Source organism: Bactrocera latifrons, unplaced genomic scaffold, assembly GCF_001853355.1.
Source record: "Bactrocera latifrons isolate USDA-ARS-PBARC rearing strain unplaced genomic scaffold, ASM185335v1 scaffold_17, whole genome shotgun sequence".
Taxonomy (NCBI): domain Eukaryota; kingdom Metazoa; phylum Arthropoda; class Insecta; order Diptera; family Tephritidae; genus Bactrocera; species Bactrocera latifrons.
The window spans coordinates 484,566-500,409 of NW_017535185.1; the positions used below are offsets into that span (position 1 = coordinate 484,566).

Sequence of the window (15,844 nt, forward strand, 5' to 3'; positions counted from 1 at the left end):
CTAAATCGAATCAGCTCAACATACTGATCATTTATATATATACTTTATAGGGTCTCCGAGACCTTCTTCTGGGTGTTACAAACTTCGTGACAAAATTAATATACCCTGTTCAGGGTATAATAAAATCTATAAAATCTCTCTCTTTTACATGACAGAAATAGAAGAGAGCGGAGGTAACTTGCACCCAGAAGACTACAGAGTGTACCCAGTCCCTAAAATCGAATTCCTTTAACAGCAATTCATGATCTACCAACAGCTCCATGTAAGTTTGTGTCGGTATCGGTGATCGCTAACCTTGGCTAAGTAAAGCGAAATAAGCTGGTGGCAGTTTTACAGCAAATTAAACTAGTTTTCGCGCATGCTTAGTTGATACCCTGCCTCTACATCGGTTTAAGCGGAACAATGAAGTCTTAATACACACATTGGTGAATATAGAACGACCCATTCAGCAAAGTCTCAGTTTCAATTTTCATAAATTCATTCATAACAAGCGGAATGCCTTCAAGCGCTTTGTAGCAACGACGCTTGCTTATGCAAATTAAAGAATTGYTTAGCAAGAAAGACAGTGTTTCCGAAACTAAACAAAATGAATATAGCACGGTTGTTGATCAATAAAGTGTAGCTATGTATTTAAGACCGAATAAGATAAGTTGTTTAGAACGTTTCTTTAGCTCATTGAACTTATGAAAAGACTATATTGTGATAAAAAAGTAATTTTTAACCAAATCTCGTATGCAAAATTGTTGCGTATGTTGAAGAATGTTTACGGCGATTGAGTTTTATCAGCTTGTGAGTGGTACAATGCCTTCAACGACGGTCGAGATATGGTTGAAGACATGCCCAGGTCTGCAGGGTCTTTGAACTCTTCAACTGATAAAAATATTAAAATAGGATATGATGCTTGAAAATCGTCAGGCAAGTGTTAAAGATATGGCTAAAGAGCTCGATATCTCTCACAAATCGATTCCAATGGTGTTGGTGGATATTTTGGGTATGCAACTCGTTCTTGCTCGACTCGTCTTGATATCGTTTTTCACAAAGAAATCGCTGTACGGCTGCCCAATGTAGGGAAATTTTCCATTGAAATTGTAGGGAAAAATATAACTATTATAACCCAGGAGTATTTGTAGAACAAATTGTTATAACAATTCCTAAAAATTCCACGTAGAGGTCGAGTTAGAAGCTTTTAGCCTCCAATAGATTTATAAATTATGAGATCCATCTACAATAACCATCCTCATATTGAACTATTCTTCATAATTTAATAATTTACACCTATTCAAATTAATCTTTTATATCCTTCATATTCTCATATTTCTAACTAAAAGTTTCGGAACCGCTGTACCGTTGTGTTGCTGCTTCGTGAGTAGACCGCCGACTGCGCTCGAGTGCGCATAGGCGAGCAGTTCGGCAGTTGTTTTTTTCATTTCCATTATGCTTTTGATTGATGCAAAAACAAATTAGAAGAGTCAGGCAATTTATTAACTTTTACGGGAAAGGATAAAATGTTGAATGTGAATTAAAAAAATAAATAAAACCACACGAAGTGTAGTTAATCAATGGAACTGTGAATTAACGGCGACGAAGATGTCTTTTCGTTGTTTTACGGGTTACGAGTTTACGGATTTTAAATCAATTAAAAATATTTCTTAGAGAGCAAATCCATTTAGTATTTATATATCCATATAGTATTGCATATTTTTGTTGCAAGTAAATCCGCTTTATTAATAAATCAAAGCCGCCGAATTGCTTCTTCATTTATTATTACCGTTATATAGTCTTAGCGGCATTTCTTTTTCACAATTACAAGTTTTCAATTAGCGCCAAATACCAATTATTTATCCTGCAATTCTATTCCTGAACCAGTTTCAATTGATTTATGTGCTAATTTATAATTTTCATTCTTGTAATATCCTAGTTTTACTACAAAAGTTGTGAGAAAGGCTGTAAATCTGGCTGAATTGGATGCTTATTGACATAAAGGGTGTAATTTTGAGGCAAAGAAAGACTTAAAGAAATTACTTTCAAACAAGTATTCAAAGGATGTACAATTTTTCGACATTTATAATGGGTATAATTTCGGTAGTTTGTGGTTTCGGATAGTTTTTGATGAGGAAAGACCGGCTAAAACCTAAAAAAATAACTATCAAACAATTTGCTAAAGTTATGTACTGAACACTTCTCCAGCCACCCGAATAGCAGTTAAAGCATAACACCGAGAGATGGTGAACCCGATTCCCCAATCGTTGACGATGGAGTAGACGTTCCATTGCCCGACCATGAAAAAGTTTGAATAGCAATTACCCGTCTGAAGGACAACAAAGCGGCGGAGCCGATGGATTCTGACCCAGCTATTCAAATACGGCGAGAAAGAACTGATATTCACCATGCGCCAAATCTTGAAAGAGACCCGTGAAAAGAGGATCGACACGCGTCACCTCTTCGTCAAAGCTGCTTTTGACAGCACGAAAAGGAGTTGACTCTATGCCGCGTTGTCTGAATTTGGTATCCCCGCAAAACTAATACGGCTGTGTAAACTGACGTTGAGCAATAACAAAAGCTCCATCAGAATCGGAAAGGACTTCTCCAAACCGTTCGATACTAAACGAGGTTTCAGACAAGGCGACTCCCTGTCGTGCGTTTTCTTCAATCTACTGCTGGAGAAAATAATTCGAGCTGCAGAACAGAATAGAGAAGGTACAATCTTCTATAAGAATGTACAGCTGCTGGAACACGCCGATGGTATTGATTTCATTGACCTCAACACGCGCCATTAGTTCTACTTTCAAGTGGGCAAGATGAAATATCTCCTGTTATCAAACAAACCGTCGTCGCATTCGCTACTTGGCTCCCACGTCAATGTTGACAGTATTAACTTCGAAATCGTAGATAATTTCGTCGATCTTGGAGCCAGCATTAACACCAACAACAACGTCAGCCTCGAAGTTCAGCGAAAACTAACTCTTGCCAACAGCTGCTGCTTCGGAGTGAGTAGGCAATTGAGAAGTGAAGTTCTCTATCGACAAACAAAGATCAAATTCCTCTGAGTCACTCATCATCCTCTTTCTGTTATATGGTGCAGAGGCATCAAAATCAAGCTAAAGATCTTTTTATACCCTTTTGTCGTTAATGAATTCAGCTTTTGGGTGTTGTCAAAGGTAACGTTTTTTTTCTTGTTTGAAACAAAGTTACCGTAGCACTCAAAAAACACCCTTTCTAACTCTACCAACAGTTCTTTCCTGCTTTTTCTCGCTCAATTTTGCTACAAGTCGTACGCTAATTGCAACATCGCACACATACAGACATACCTACTACACAAATGTATGTGCGCATAGGCAAATAAATGAGTGGCTACGGCGCATGCGCAAATTTCAACGTCACTTTATGGTCAGCTTAATGACTGCACAGAAGAATTTACGTATGCTGGAAGTACTGCGAAATGAAAATACTAGTTTAAGACATTAACGAGGTAATATTAAGAATTAAATGACAGCATTTTAAGTTGTCAATAGTTGTTAAGCGAGTGACAAACTGGTAATGGCTTAATGGCGGATTTTCAAGCGCATTTAAATCGGTACATACATATGTATGCGGTTATATGCAGATACATATGCAATGGGGGAATTCGAATTATTTATTTACCATTTATTTTTAACAATTTGTGCAGACTTTTGCTGCTAAATCACGCAATTAGCCGCGCAATCGAACACGCAAGCGCAAAGAAATTGAAATTTTCATACAACTATACATATGTAAGTGTGTGTTGATACACATGTAAATTTCACTGTTGCGCAGGCGCTGCAGGCGAACTGGATTTTCGCTCAACTAACGCCGATAAAAACTGTCAACTTACACCTTGCTGCAGAAAAATCACTCGATAGACTAGTAAGTGCGAGTATTAGTAGATATTAACATATATACATATGTATATTTATATATATATATATGTTAGTATAGCCGTCTATATCTCTGCTCAGTGTGACGCGCTAACTTTCAGGGTGCCATGCAGTGAGAAAGCGCGACAAATACTCGCTTAGCATGCATGCAGCTAAACCTGTAGTGCCACGAGGGTCTCCACTGTAAGTAAGAATAAATAGCATTTGACTTGGTGAATGCAAAATATGCATTTTATCACGTAAACGTCAATTAAGCAACAACAATTTATTTAGCCAATATGGGCGTTAGCATTTACACATGGCCAGCCTCTTAATTTCATAGCGGAGAGCAAAGCGAATGTTGCCGACACACACATCCATACGGATAAGGATGCTATTTTGTGGTGCAGAAAAAAATTTATAAAAATTTGATACGCGACACCCCCACGCAATTTGCCGCATTTCTCAAGCACACAAATACCAAATAGATACTAGCACATATACGAATATATATCTTTCTATATATGCATTTATATGTATGACATATTTATATGTATGTTGGCCTGTCACTACATGTGGGTTGTCGTCGCAATTTAAAAATGCAAATTTCGCACAGTTTTCATTAGGCCTCTTTGATAGTGCCCACAATGTCTAAATGACGGCTGCATAGCGATAAGGATAAGCTTTTAATAAACTTGTCAGTCATTAACTGCCTTTTTAGCATTTGCTTAGACGCTTTAATAGACGCAATTTTTTCGGGTGGGCTGTGCCGGCAATAAAATTTGCAAACTTATTCGCTGGCTGCATGCAGCGACACGAAGTACCGGTACTAGTTGCAGGCATATTTACGAGGTGTAGCTATTAGATAATTTGATTAACGTTATAATAGCCACACGCATGCGCTGAAAGCGGGTTTTGGTGAAACCAATCGGCAGTTAAATGGTCGTGAGGTGTTCGCTGAAGCTTTAGAAATTTTTTAGAAAAATGTACGGTGTACAAATTTCCATTACATTTTATGTGCGAAATCGAATTTCTGATGCCGAAACATTCAGAATGTTGGAGAAGGCCTTCGGTGATAATTGCTTGTCGCGAGCAAGTGTTTTTGATTGGTACAAATTATTAAAAGAGGACCGAGAACGCGTTGACAACTTACGACGTCCAGGACGGCCATCAACATCAACGGATGATCAACACGCCAATAAAATAAAGGAATTGTTGTTAATGATAACCGATGATGAACAGTCAGAGATCTTACATTGTTGGAATATCGGTGGGATCGGTGAAACCCAATTTTGAAATATCATTTAGGCCCAAGAAAAGTGAAAACACGATTGGTTCCAAAATCACACAATTTTTTCGAAAAACAGCGTCGCGTTAACGGCTGTGAAACAATGCTTTCTGAATAGCAGTATGTCTTGAAACATATGTATTATTGCTGGCGATGAGTCTTGGATCTATGCTTACGACCCAAAAAAAGATCGGCGCATATCGTGGTAAAAGTGAGCCGAGGGCGAAAAAACTACGCAAAGCATGCCACAAATCATGGTTATATTGACAGTTTTCTTCGATTATCGAAATGTCATGTGCCCCGGATTCCTCCCGACCGATCAAATTGCCAACAAGGAATACTATTTGAAAGTTATGCGTCGTTTGCACGAAACTTTCGTTAAAAGAGGCCGTAATTATTAATTTAAAAGTGGCAAAAGTCAAAACGTCACTTGAACGTCTGAGAACGGAAGTCCGTTCCGACAAATCACAGTGGACCTTTAATTGTCACGAACTTTTTTAGACAGCTAATATCAAATGTATATGAATATTTTGACCTTCCTTTCCTCTATATAACTCGGCGGATATCCATCCGACAAGAGTTTTAGCCTTACTGTACTCGTACATATATGAACAAAACTTGCAAAGCTCGCGTAGAAAACAAGCACATAACAGAGATCCAGCTTGTTCCCAAACCGATGTACTTGGGACATTTTCCTCGAAACTCGTCGGCTTTCCAGTTTCCAATGATTCCGCGATGACCAGACTAACGCATCTCATATTGAAGTAGTTTGTTGCTATTGACCTACACTGCATGTCTAAATGTGAACGCACATAGAACGAGCTCAACACTAGTATTACCGCTGTCGGAGAGAATGTTCACCTAGGTAAAACAGGCAGCATTTCGGAGCAATACATTTTCAGCTACCTTAATGGCAGTCGTTACAGGAGCTCGTAGTCGATCAACGTTTGCTGAGCTAACGCGTGGTGGCCAATGCTAGAAACCAAGGAAACAACGTAGACCCAGTTCGTTCCCAACACTTAGAAACAAGACTTCTTTCTTGCCAGTACATCGACTTTGAACGAGGTTCCAACGATATCGCTTTGGCAGGCATTCAACGAGTCTAATAATGGAGTAGCTTGATGCTATAGATAGCGAGGATTTACACTCCTTGAATAACTTTAAGTGTACAGTGTATTGCCGCTCTGCTGTCGGAGTGTATGCTCGGCTCCCTGAAATAGGCTGCACTTGGGAACAATATATTAACAGCTACCTTAATGGCAACCATTTATGCTTGGAGAACGGTGATCAGGTAGCGTCCTCTGTGAGCTGAGTCCCATCCGTAAAAAAGTTCACTGCGTCCCTTCTGCAATGACTGCGCCATGTTCTCGTATCCATCTTCAGTATGTAAGCAGAGAAAAAAACCATCAGAAATAGATTCAGTGGCGCTGTGTAACAAATTATTACGGATGGAATTGATGAAGAAGTGCTATTCAGAATTTTCCCGTATGGACTATTTTTATCGCCATGTCTGATTGGACTCGTAAGCTTGTTAACATGTATAGCTTTTTCGAACGGTCTCCATCAGACGACCAATAGGCTTCATTGTGAGGTCAATACTGAAATTGTTTTTTTTTTTTTTTGCTTCTGGCTAAAAAGTGTGTTTCTAGATTTTCCTACAAGTTCTCAAACTATCAAATCCTCAAAATTACTTTTTGTGACATTGTTGCCGTCTCTATTTTTTGCCAAATTCACGATATCAACATAACAGAGTTGGAAGGAAATTTGCATTATAATTGAACGATTTAAACTACTTTAGCTTTTATAAGAAAGTATAATATTTTTAAGAGTGTCAGTCGGTAAGAAAATATATTTGTAGTGATGAAAATGTCTAGAGCACGGCAACAGGGCAATGGAGTATCCCTTGTGCACTTGTCCCGCATTGGCAAGACTACGCTGTGAGCATCTGGGGTACCCACGGCATGATGCACTGGAAGAGGTATCGATAGTGAGGCTGCAGAGCCTGTTAAAATACGCATCAAGCGCAAGAATCCTAAAGGCATTATCCTAAAGGATAACTACTCCTCTTGAACCCAGCAACTGAACGCCAGCTGGTATCGCAAAGGACCAAAACTGATTTATGCGCGGCTTATTCGCCTACCATATTAACCTAACCTAATCTGTAACCGAATATTTTTGACTACTGAAACTCACACACATTTCGAACATACACATGGTCATCTAAACTTTCCAGCCCACCGAAACCACCTCAATTCCATGAATCGTAAATCTAAGTTTCAAATTAACTCAACTATAAACTATCAACAGCATTGCAACACGTTCGGCTGCTTAACGCATTGACGTTTGAACGATGTGATATGACGGAAAGTACCGTTAACTGTCAAAAAATCATGACAAGTACGCGCAGTCAGTGGTTTTACCGCACTCACAAATACATATGATTAAAAAATGTATGCACTTACATTTTCGCATGATGTACGACATGAGCCAAATACCTCGCTGCAACAAGTGTAAATGTCTGGAAGAAAGAAAAAGAAAACAGATTTAGCGAAAACGATTATCAGCAAAGAAATGCAATGCGTAATGTTCAAAAAAAAAGAAATCGAAAAAAGCATTTAAGTAGCATACAAAAAATATATTACTGTAAAGACAGGCAGTGCAAGTGCGTGCGTCGGACAGAATGAGAAAAATTAAAAAAAAAAGAAATGAATGAAGCACCCCAAATGCAAATATCTGTTTAATGGCTGTGTAATATTTCATTTTTTGACATTTGAAATAATTTATTTTACGCATAACTGCAGCATTTACGACGCAACACGTGCGTTGCATCGCTACGAGGCGGGGTATTTGAACTTGTTATTTGGTTTTGGATTAATAATAGATTTCATCAAGCCGCAAATAGATTTTTGTCTTCGCTGTATTGTTAATTTTTACTTTTTATACCGAACAGGGTATATTAAATTTGTCCCAAAAGAAATGACAGAGTCTCTCCAAGTTAGTCAAGTTTGTCTGTAAATAAAAAAAAAATAGATATAAAATAATTGAAGCTTTGCACTGCGACCTATCATTTATTGTGTCCTTTCTCTTTCACATATAGTCACAGCATTCTGAACGATTCCAAGAGCTTGGTGAGCCCGTATATTAAACTTATGTTGTTGAACCTACTTCTACAAATTGCTGGGCAATCTAGAATCAGGTGCTGTGTACCCTGTCGCGAAACCGGTAGTTTGCGCTAGAGATTATACCCATGTTGGACAAGTGCTTGCTGAGCCTGCAGTACCGTGTTTATAGCGCGACAAAGAGGCGGGGAGAGGTTGATCATATCTTCAAACCTTGCAAGGTTGTACCCTCCCATTTGTAGCTTGGCGTAGCGGATTCGTGCTGCCAGTGTCGTTTTCTCCCCACTCTCTCCTACGTGCGCTCTCTTGCCGTCTCTCCAGATCAGGTGTACACGGATGTAAACTGATAGGCGGTTTAACCCTCCTATACATACCTCCACTAAAAGCGATTTAACCTCATAAGCTGTTACCGCTTTTAGTGCCGCTTGCCTATCGCGATACGCTGGTTGGGGTAGAGATTGATTTCCTGCACACTGACTTATAGCAAAGACTTTTGCTTGAAATATGCTCGAAATACGACCCATTGGAATGTTGTGAAGGTGTTTTCGAACCGTCAGTGTATCACGGGATAGTGCTACTCCTCGATAGAAGGTCCAGCATGGAATCACGCTACTCCACTTTACTGCCGGCAGTAACTCAAAACTTCTTTGTAACTGTCTGTATATACGCGAGCTAGTCCCTCAGCTTTTGAGACATCGATCTGAAATTTTTTATGCTTCTCTTTATCTCCTAGAAGTTTGTGTGGAAAATATTTTCATTCGACGAGATATTTTCACGCAATTCGGCATAAGTTATTTTCCTATGCAATAATGCAATTTTCGAAAAATATGTTCAGATCGGATCACTATAGCATAATGCTATCGTACAAACTGTCCAATAAAAATTATTTTAAGCAATATTTTCTGTTTTTGTGGGGTATTATAGCTTCGTTGCATTCGAGCTTATTATGATTTTTATATTTTCCGCTAGTTACACCATGTTGTATTCATTAAACTTGCGTCCATCATGTCTCCAAATTGACGCGACCATATTCCATCAGTTTATGACTATGGCACGCCAACTCCATTCACGTTTACGCCAACAGCTGCTGGCTGCCGATCTCGCTCACCTCTCCCGCCGCTTCATCCACAAACGACTTCTAAATCATGTTCAATCATCCAGTTCTTCTACTCATAACCACCAGCACTGCTTGCTGATCTTACAAAATCCCAACGACGCGCTGTCGTCTCCGGCTTGTTGCTTTATGCTTTCATTGTCGGGTCTTAGGCGGCAACGCAACAGCACTGTGTTTTGCATGAATTTTTCCCATGTGATTAATGTCGAGCAATTCGCAATTTTTAATTTATTTTCTCTTATTTTGCCAGCATACACTCGCAAATCCTGCAGACATTCGCTTATAGCAGCGCAAGTCCATTGCAGACGCCAGCGCATCGTGCATATATACATACATATATCTGTATGTGAGTTAATCTATATGCAAATACACATGTAGTTAATTTTTTAATCTTCCGTACAAGTGTCACCAGTCGAGTCAGTTGCGCAGCCAGGCAACGCAACCGATTCAATGGCCTCAGCACGATCAACGCCTCGCTTACTTTACTTGCGATCACTTTTGATTCACTGAAGTTTCTGCGTCTGTCCAACTGCTTGACTCTTCAGCCGCTTAACTTGACATTCTATTATTTATAAGTTCGCACAAATCTACTATATGTATGTAAGTTTGTATATAATTGTGTTAGTGTACTTTAGTTGTGACTCAAAAGTGTTCGTACCGATCGTGTTCTTGCTGGCGATCGCACGTCCAGATGTTTTCTTGCCGCCAAGTGGCACTTCTGGTGTGAATGGTGACACTAAGTGCGCAAAAACATGAGGGCGTTTGTTGTACAATTATATATGTAAATATATGTATATATTTATATGTAGTATTTATTTTGCGGCAAAGAGTAATGAGCATCCGGAAGAAGGGCTGAAATACTTGCGGTTAATTTGCTTAAAATTGTTCAAAATTAATTATAATTGGAATATGTTTAAGGTTCTCTCCGCAGTGTTGTTGAACTTCATCGACTCTTTCTCTACTTTGGAATTCGAGCCTATTATTTATCTCAATTTTTTTTCAGAACTCGATCCTTTTTCTTGAAATGTTTTTATTTTTAGACGTGTGGTTTTCAATGAGTCAATGGTTTTATCGGAGTTGATCTTTTTGGAAGCTATTACTTGATTTATACTCAATTTATTATACACTTTATAATAAATAGACTTATTTCCGAACAAAGTTTTCAAATCGCGAAAGTTTACTACCAAAATTATGGTTCATATTTGGTCAATATATTTGCCTAACATGGATCGATTTCGCAACACGCTCGCAACAAATGGCGCTGTCCCTATCCTCTTTATAGAAGATTTTGCGGAAGCTCTTGGTTTACGAACTCACAAAATTCAACTCGTGCAAGATTTGAAGCCTAAGAACCATTAAGCGCGCTGTACGGTCGGTGCCTGTGGCGCAGCCTCAAAGATCATGACATTTATCACCGCTTAAATATTTTTTTAGGGTTTTATGAGGTTGCTTATCTATCCACTTAAGTCCGAAATGATTGACGCCTTGAAAGAGAATATTCGGCGTATCATTGCTGACATACGGATGCAAAGATTGGGTTTCTCAGCTGGAATTACAAAACTAAGGCAGGATTTCCAAGCGAAAGTGCTAGGTTAGCGAAAGCATTTGAAGTGCTATTGAACAACAACAAGAGGTTATAAAGAAGCACCATATACACGGGCAGTCAGGCGGCGTTGCTTGATTTGTCAACAACAACTGCATGAAGGTTTTAAGTTTACTGGCAAGTCCAATCCACTTGTTCATAATTTGTGTTCCCGGTCAAACGAATATATTCGGCAACGTAAAGGCAGGCGAGCCGACAAATCTAGCAGCGTTTTTAGACAAATTCGGGGCGGAGTCAAAATCATGTCCAGTAACTAAGCAAATATGGCCCAAATATGACAAGAATAGTACCAAGATCTACCACTTAGATCAAGAAATAGTATACGTATACAGACTTACAGCAACTATAACGGGACACTGGCCTTTTGGAGTGCATGGGAGGTAGAGAAGAGAAGTCTATAGCATCTCTCTTATAGCTCTTTAAGTATTTCGAAACCGGAAAAGCGACTTCTTAAGGAAAATATTAAAGAGTTGATGAAGTTGAAGCAGTAATCCGTTTTGATGATGAAGTTTCATCTGTTTCCACGGTGGTCGGATCTGTGTAACCGGTACGAACACAGATTTTTTATTCCGTCAAATACTGTCAACTCGGCAGAATTGTGCCGCTTCAACAACAACAACATGAAGCAGTTATCAATACATAGAGCAAATGAGCAATGAGCATTTAAGTGATTTCGTCTTCAAACAGATGTTCAACTGCGGCAACCTACAAATTTTTATTAGAAGTCATACATCAAAGAGTGCTCAAAAGAAACTTTGTGACAAAATAATGCAGAGATAATTAAATAATTTATTTTATTGTTTGCATTGGTTTATAGTATGTACATATGTACATAAAAAATATTTCTTAACTCGCACTGTTTAAAAAAATAGATTTTTTAAGTCTAAAACAACACTAACAAACAGCAATTGAGTGCTTGTTAAGCTACTTGCTGTGTGGTCGATTCGCGCAAAACCACAAAGAAAAAAAACAGAAAAACAACGCAAACGCAAATTTTATTTTTATTTCCATTTCACTGCTTTATTAGCGTATTTTGTATTTTTTAGTAATTAGTTATTGTGACAACGCAAAGAAAATGTCGCGTTGAAGCTTCAAAGAAAGAAAAACGAAAAAAACTGACAAGTGTTTTGGTTTTGTGCTCGTAAATTTGTATAACACAGCTGTGAGCAATATTTGAGTGAGAAAGTGTGGCAATTGAAACAAATGGAAAATAAAAATAGTTTTTTCTGTTCTGAGGCTGACCGCACAAAATAATTTTAGTTACCATGTGTTTATAGAATTTAAATGAGTATGTGCATTAGGGCGGTGAAATTTGTAGGGCAAAAATTTAGAATCACAATTCAAAAACATTTTTGAAAATCTTACAAAAAACTGTTTATCTGAGATTCGGTACCGACTGTCATTGTAATTCTAGGTTTTTCTTTTTATTTTCTATTGGCCTTATCAAGTATATTTTTAAAGAACATATTATCAAACTACAGAACGAGAATTTTGGATATTTCTTAATTTATCAAAAGCGAATTGTTACCATTTATCGATATTAACCAAATACAAAAGTTGAATTATTGCCAGTTATCGGCATTATCAGACTATGAAAAGTTGATTATCAATCTTTATCGAAAATCAAACTATAAAAAATAATTATCGGAACTTATCGTTATTTCTAAGCTGTCAAACGTGAATTTCTGATATCTGATGAGTCTATCGATCAATTTATCGAAAATTAATTACTGTAATTTATTGATATTAGAAAACCTACAAAAATAGAACTATCAACATTTATGGATATTGTTAAACACCAAAGGTGATTTATCGATAGTTATCGACATTATAAGACTATGAAAAGTTGATTATCACTGTTTATGTACATATATAATCAAACAAATAAAAACTAATTATCGAGATCTATTGACGTTGTCAAAAAATCGAAAGAGAGTTTTGGAGATTTATCGATATTGCCGCAAGTGAATTAACGGAATTTAGCGATATAAACAAAATATAAAGTTAATTATCAACATTTATTGATTTTATAAAAATGATCGACATTACTAAACTATCAGAAGTTAGTTATCGATATTTATCGTTTTTATAAAACTTCAAAAAGTGAATTTATCGATATTACTAAACTATCAACATTTATCGATTTTATAAAACTGTCAAAAGTAAAGTATTATTAAACTATCTTAACTGAACTATCAATATTCATCAATAACATTACATTTTCGTAAGACTATTATCATCATTTATCGATACTATCAAACTATAAATATTTAATTATCCATATTATCAAAGTAACATAAGTGTGTTATCGTTATCGATATTTAAAATATAGTATATAGTATTATAGTCATGTATGGATTTTATCAAATTATAAAAAGTAAATTGTCGAAAACTATCGATATTACCAAAATTAATTAAATTACCGACATATAATTCACAAAGTAACACAAGTGTTTTATCGATATTTATAATATAGTATATATGGCATATAGGGGAAAATGGTATTATCCTCAAGTATCGATATTATGAATTTATGAGAAGAAAATTATCGATACCAAAAAAATTAAATTATCGAAAATTATCGATATCATCAAAAAAGTTTAATTATCGAATTTTTTCGATAATTTCAAATTGCAAAATGTGAATGATCGTAAGCCACAAGCCACTTACATACTATCCGAACGAGATAAGATCGTATTGCTTAAGTCACCTACGGTATGACGACGTAGTAAATCGCACATAGCTAAAAAAAATTTTTTTATACTAAATTCCCATACTTAATCAATACATTTATAGTACTCTAAAACCGCAACTACTGGACAAAATCGTAGATATAATCGTATTAATAATAAAAGTCTCAAAGCAAAGCAACAAACTCTCTAATAAAGCAAGAAGGCAAATAAAACAAAGCAATACAAATTCATGAGACGTCTGCAGTTATTGAAGTCTCATGTGTTGTATTTGTATCAGCAAACAGCCAATAACAACAACAGCAACAACAAAGTCAACACAAAACAACCAATAAGCGCAGCACAAAGTCAATACTTAAATGTTAATAACCAAAAAACAACAACAAACACTGAACAGCATATGCACTACGAAGTGGCAGCAACCGGTCGTTGGCGACACAAACACATGTTGCACAAAACAACAAACAACAAGTTGCAATAGCAAATGTTTGCAGTGGGGGAACGCTTATGCTTTGCTTGCGAAGCGAAGACATTCTAATCGCCAGTGGCTATTCGACCCACTCGTCCAGAGAGCACCAACACCTCGCTGATCGTCGCATATGCCAGTATACATATGTACATACACAAGTCTGCATGTATATGAATGTAGAATTACTTGCATGTGGCAGCAAATTTCATGTGCGCCGTTGTGGCAGCAGTGCCGGTGGCAAGCTCACTCGTTGACTCGTTCCTTCGTTCATTCACTTCGATGACAGTTCATCATTATTCAAATGCAACAGCACTTTAGTCTTAATCATTTGTTGTTGTTATCTGGCTATTATTTGTTATTGCTATTGTTGCTGCTAGTCAATGGTATTGCTGTTGTTGCGTTTTTTTTTCATGTATTGCAACAACATTTGCAATTCAATGCACAAACATTAATCGCGATGACAACAACAACAAGTTAAGTGTATGTGTATATTTATATGCATCTGTCTGTATAATATTTATGATCAGATTTTGCTTCTCTTGAACAATTGTCGCCTCGAGACTCAGTTTGCATAGTAAATCATTTCTATTATTAAGTAATTGTTGCTGACACAGGAAGCGCTTATTTTTTTTTGAATTTAGTTTAAAATCAAAAACAAGCAAAGGCGTTAACTTAAGTTATAATACCCTTCTCAAATACAAAAGACTTCTTACAAGAACTCAATTTTGATGGGCCAGTTTGTGCGACAGCTATATGCTATAGTTCAATGCACGTCACCACTATATTTTTGGCCGTACAAGTTCAGTTAAGAACGAGGTTCTGTTTCATCACCGAACCTGGATCTAAACATGAGCTCCCATAAGAACCTGTATCAACTACGGAGTTCATAAAGAGCAACTCTTACAACGTGCGGAGATAGCGCCTTAATCGAAGACCCACTAGAAAATATTATTATACCGCAACAACAACAAAATAAAGATGGCTAAGACGAGAAATACGGAACCGTCTTCCATAGAAGTAGTAGGATACTTAGATCCCCTATACTCGTCTGCAAATCAACCAGACCAAACTTGGGAAAAACAGTCTCAAGGTAAAGTCCGGACACACAAGCACAATTGGCAAAACAAGGAGAAGGCAAGAGCACCCCAGCTGCTGCTATGGAAGAGCTTCAAGATTCACCGAAACAAAAATACCCAAATGAGCAAATACATTACCCAGAAGAGGAATCCCCTGAAAAGTGTAAGATAACGTGCAAATTATGAAGATGGCGATGGGGAAACAAAAGAACGTCAGCAAGGATGTTAAGATCGGAACGGCACAGCTAGATGAACTCTTCGACGTAATCAAAAGTTAACGTAGAAATTAACTCATTGCAGGAAATGAGAAAAGACGTGGACATCTAAGCAGACGAATCACGACCCCGAGTAGCCAACCTCGAAGCGTTGCGCGACAAGCCCTGTGGAGCCTCGAGAAACAGTGCGACTATGAAATGAAAAGGACGGCCAGTGGCAAAGAGTTTTACCTAAAAAAACAAGGAAGACCTACGTAGCGGAAGCACACACAAGAAAACCCCAAAAGCAGCTTTGGTCCTGGACACTTAACCTGAGACTATAAAAGGTCTGATAGGAAAGGGCAAGGTACTTTCACGAAATGCAGCCAACCAAAAATTTAAATATTGATTCTCCT

At 37.5% G+C, this 15,844-nt stretch overlaps 1 protein-coding gene across 7 annotated transcripts in view; it reads right to left on the bottom strand.

The window, feature by feature from the left end:
* LOC108966817 (reversion-inducing cysteine-rich protein with Kazal motifs) overlaps positions 1–15,844 on the bottom strand; it is a 54,904-nt gene that overhangs the window by 18,900 nt on the left and 20,160 nt on the right. For all 7 annotated transcript variants that reach the window (XM_018929908.1, XM_018929907.1, XM_018929903.1 and 4 more), the window contains exon 3: positions 7,626–7,681. In XM_018929908.1, coding sequence (XP_018785453.1) covers positions 7,626–7,681 — 56 coding nt within the window. The remainder of the gene's footprint in view (positions 1–7,625; positions 7,682–15,844) is intronic.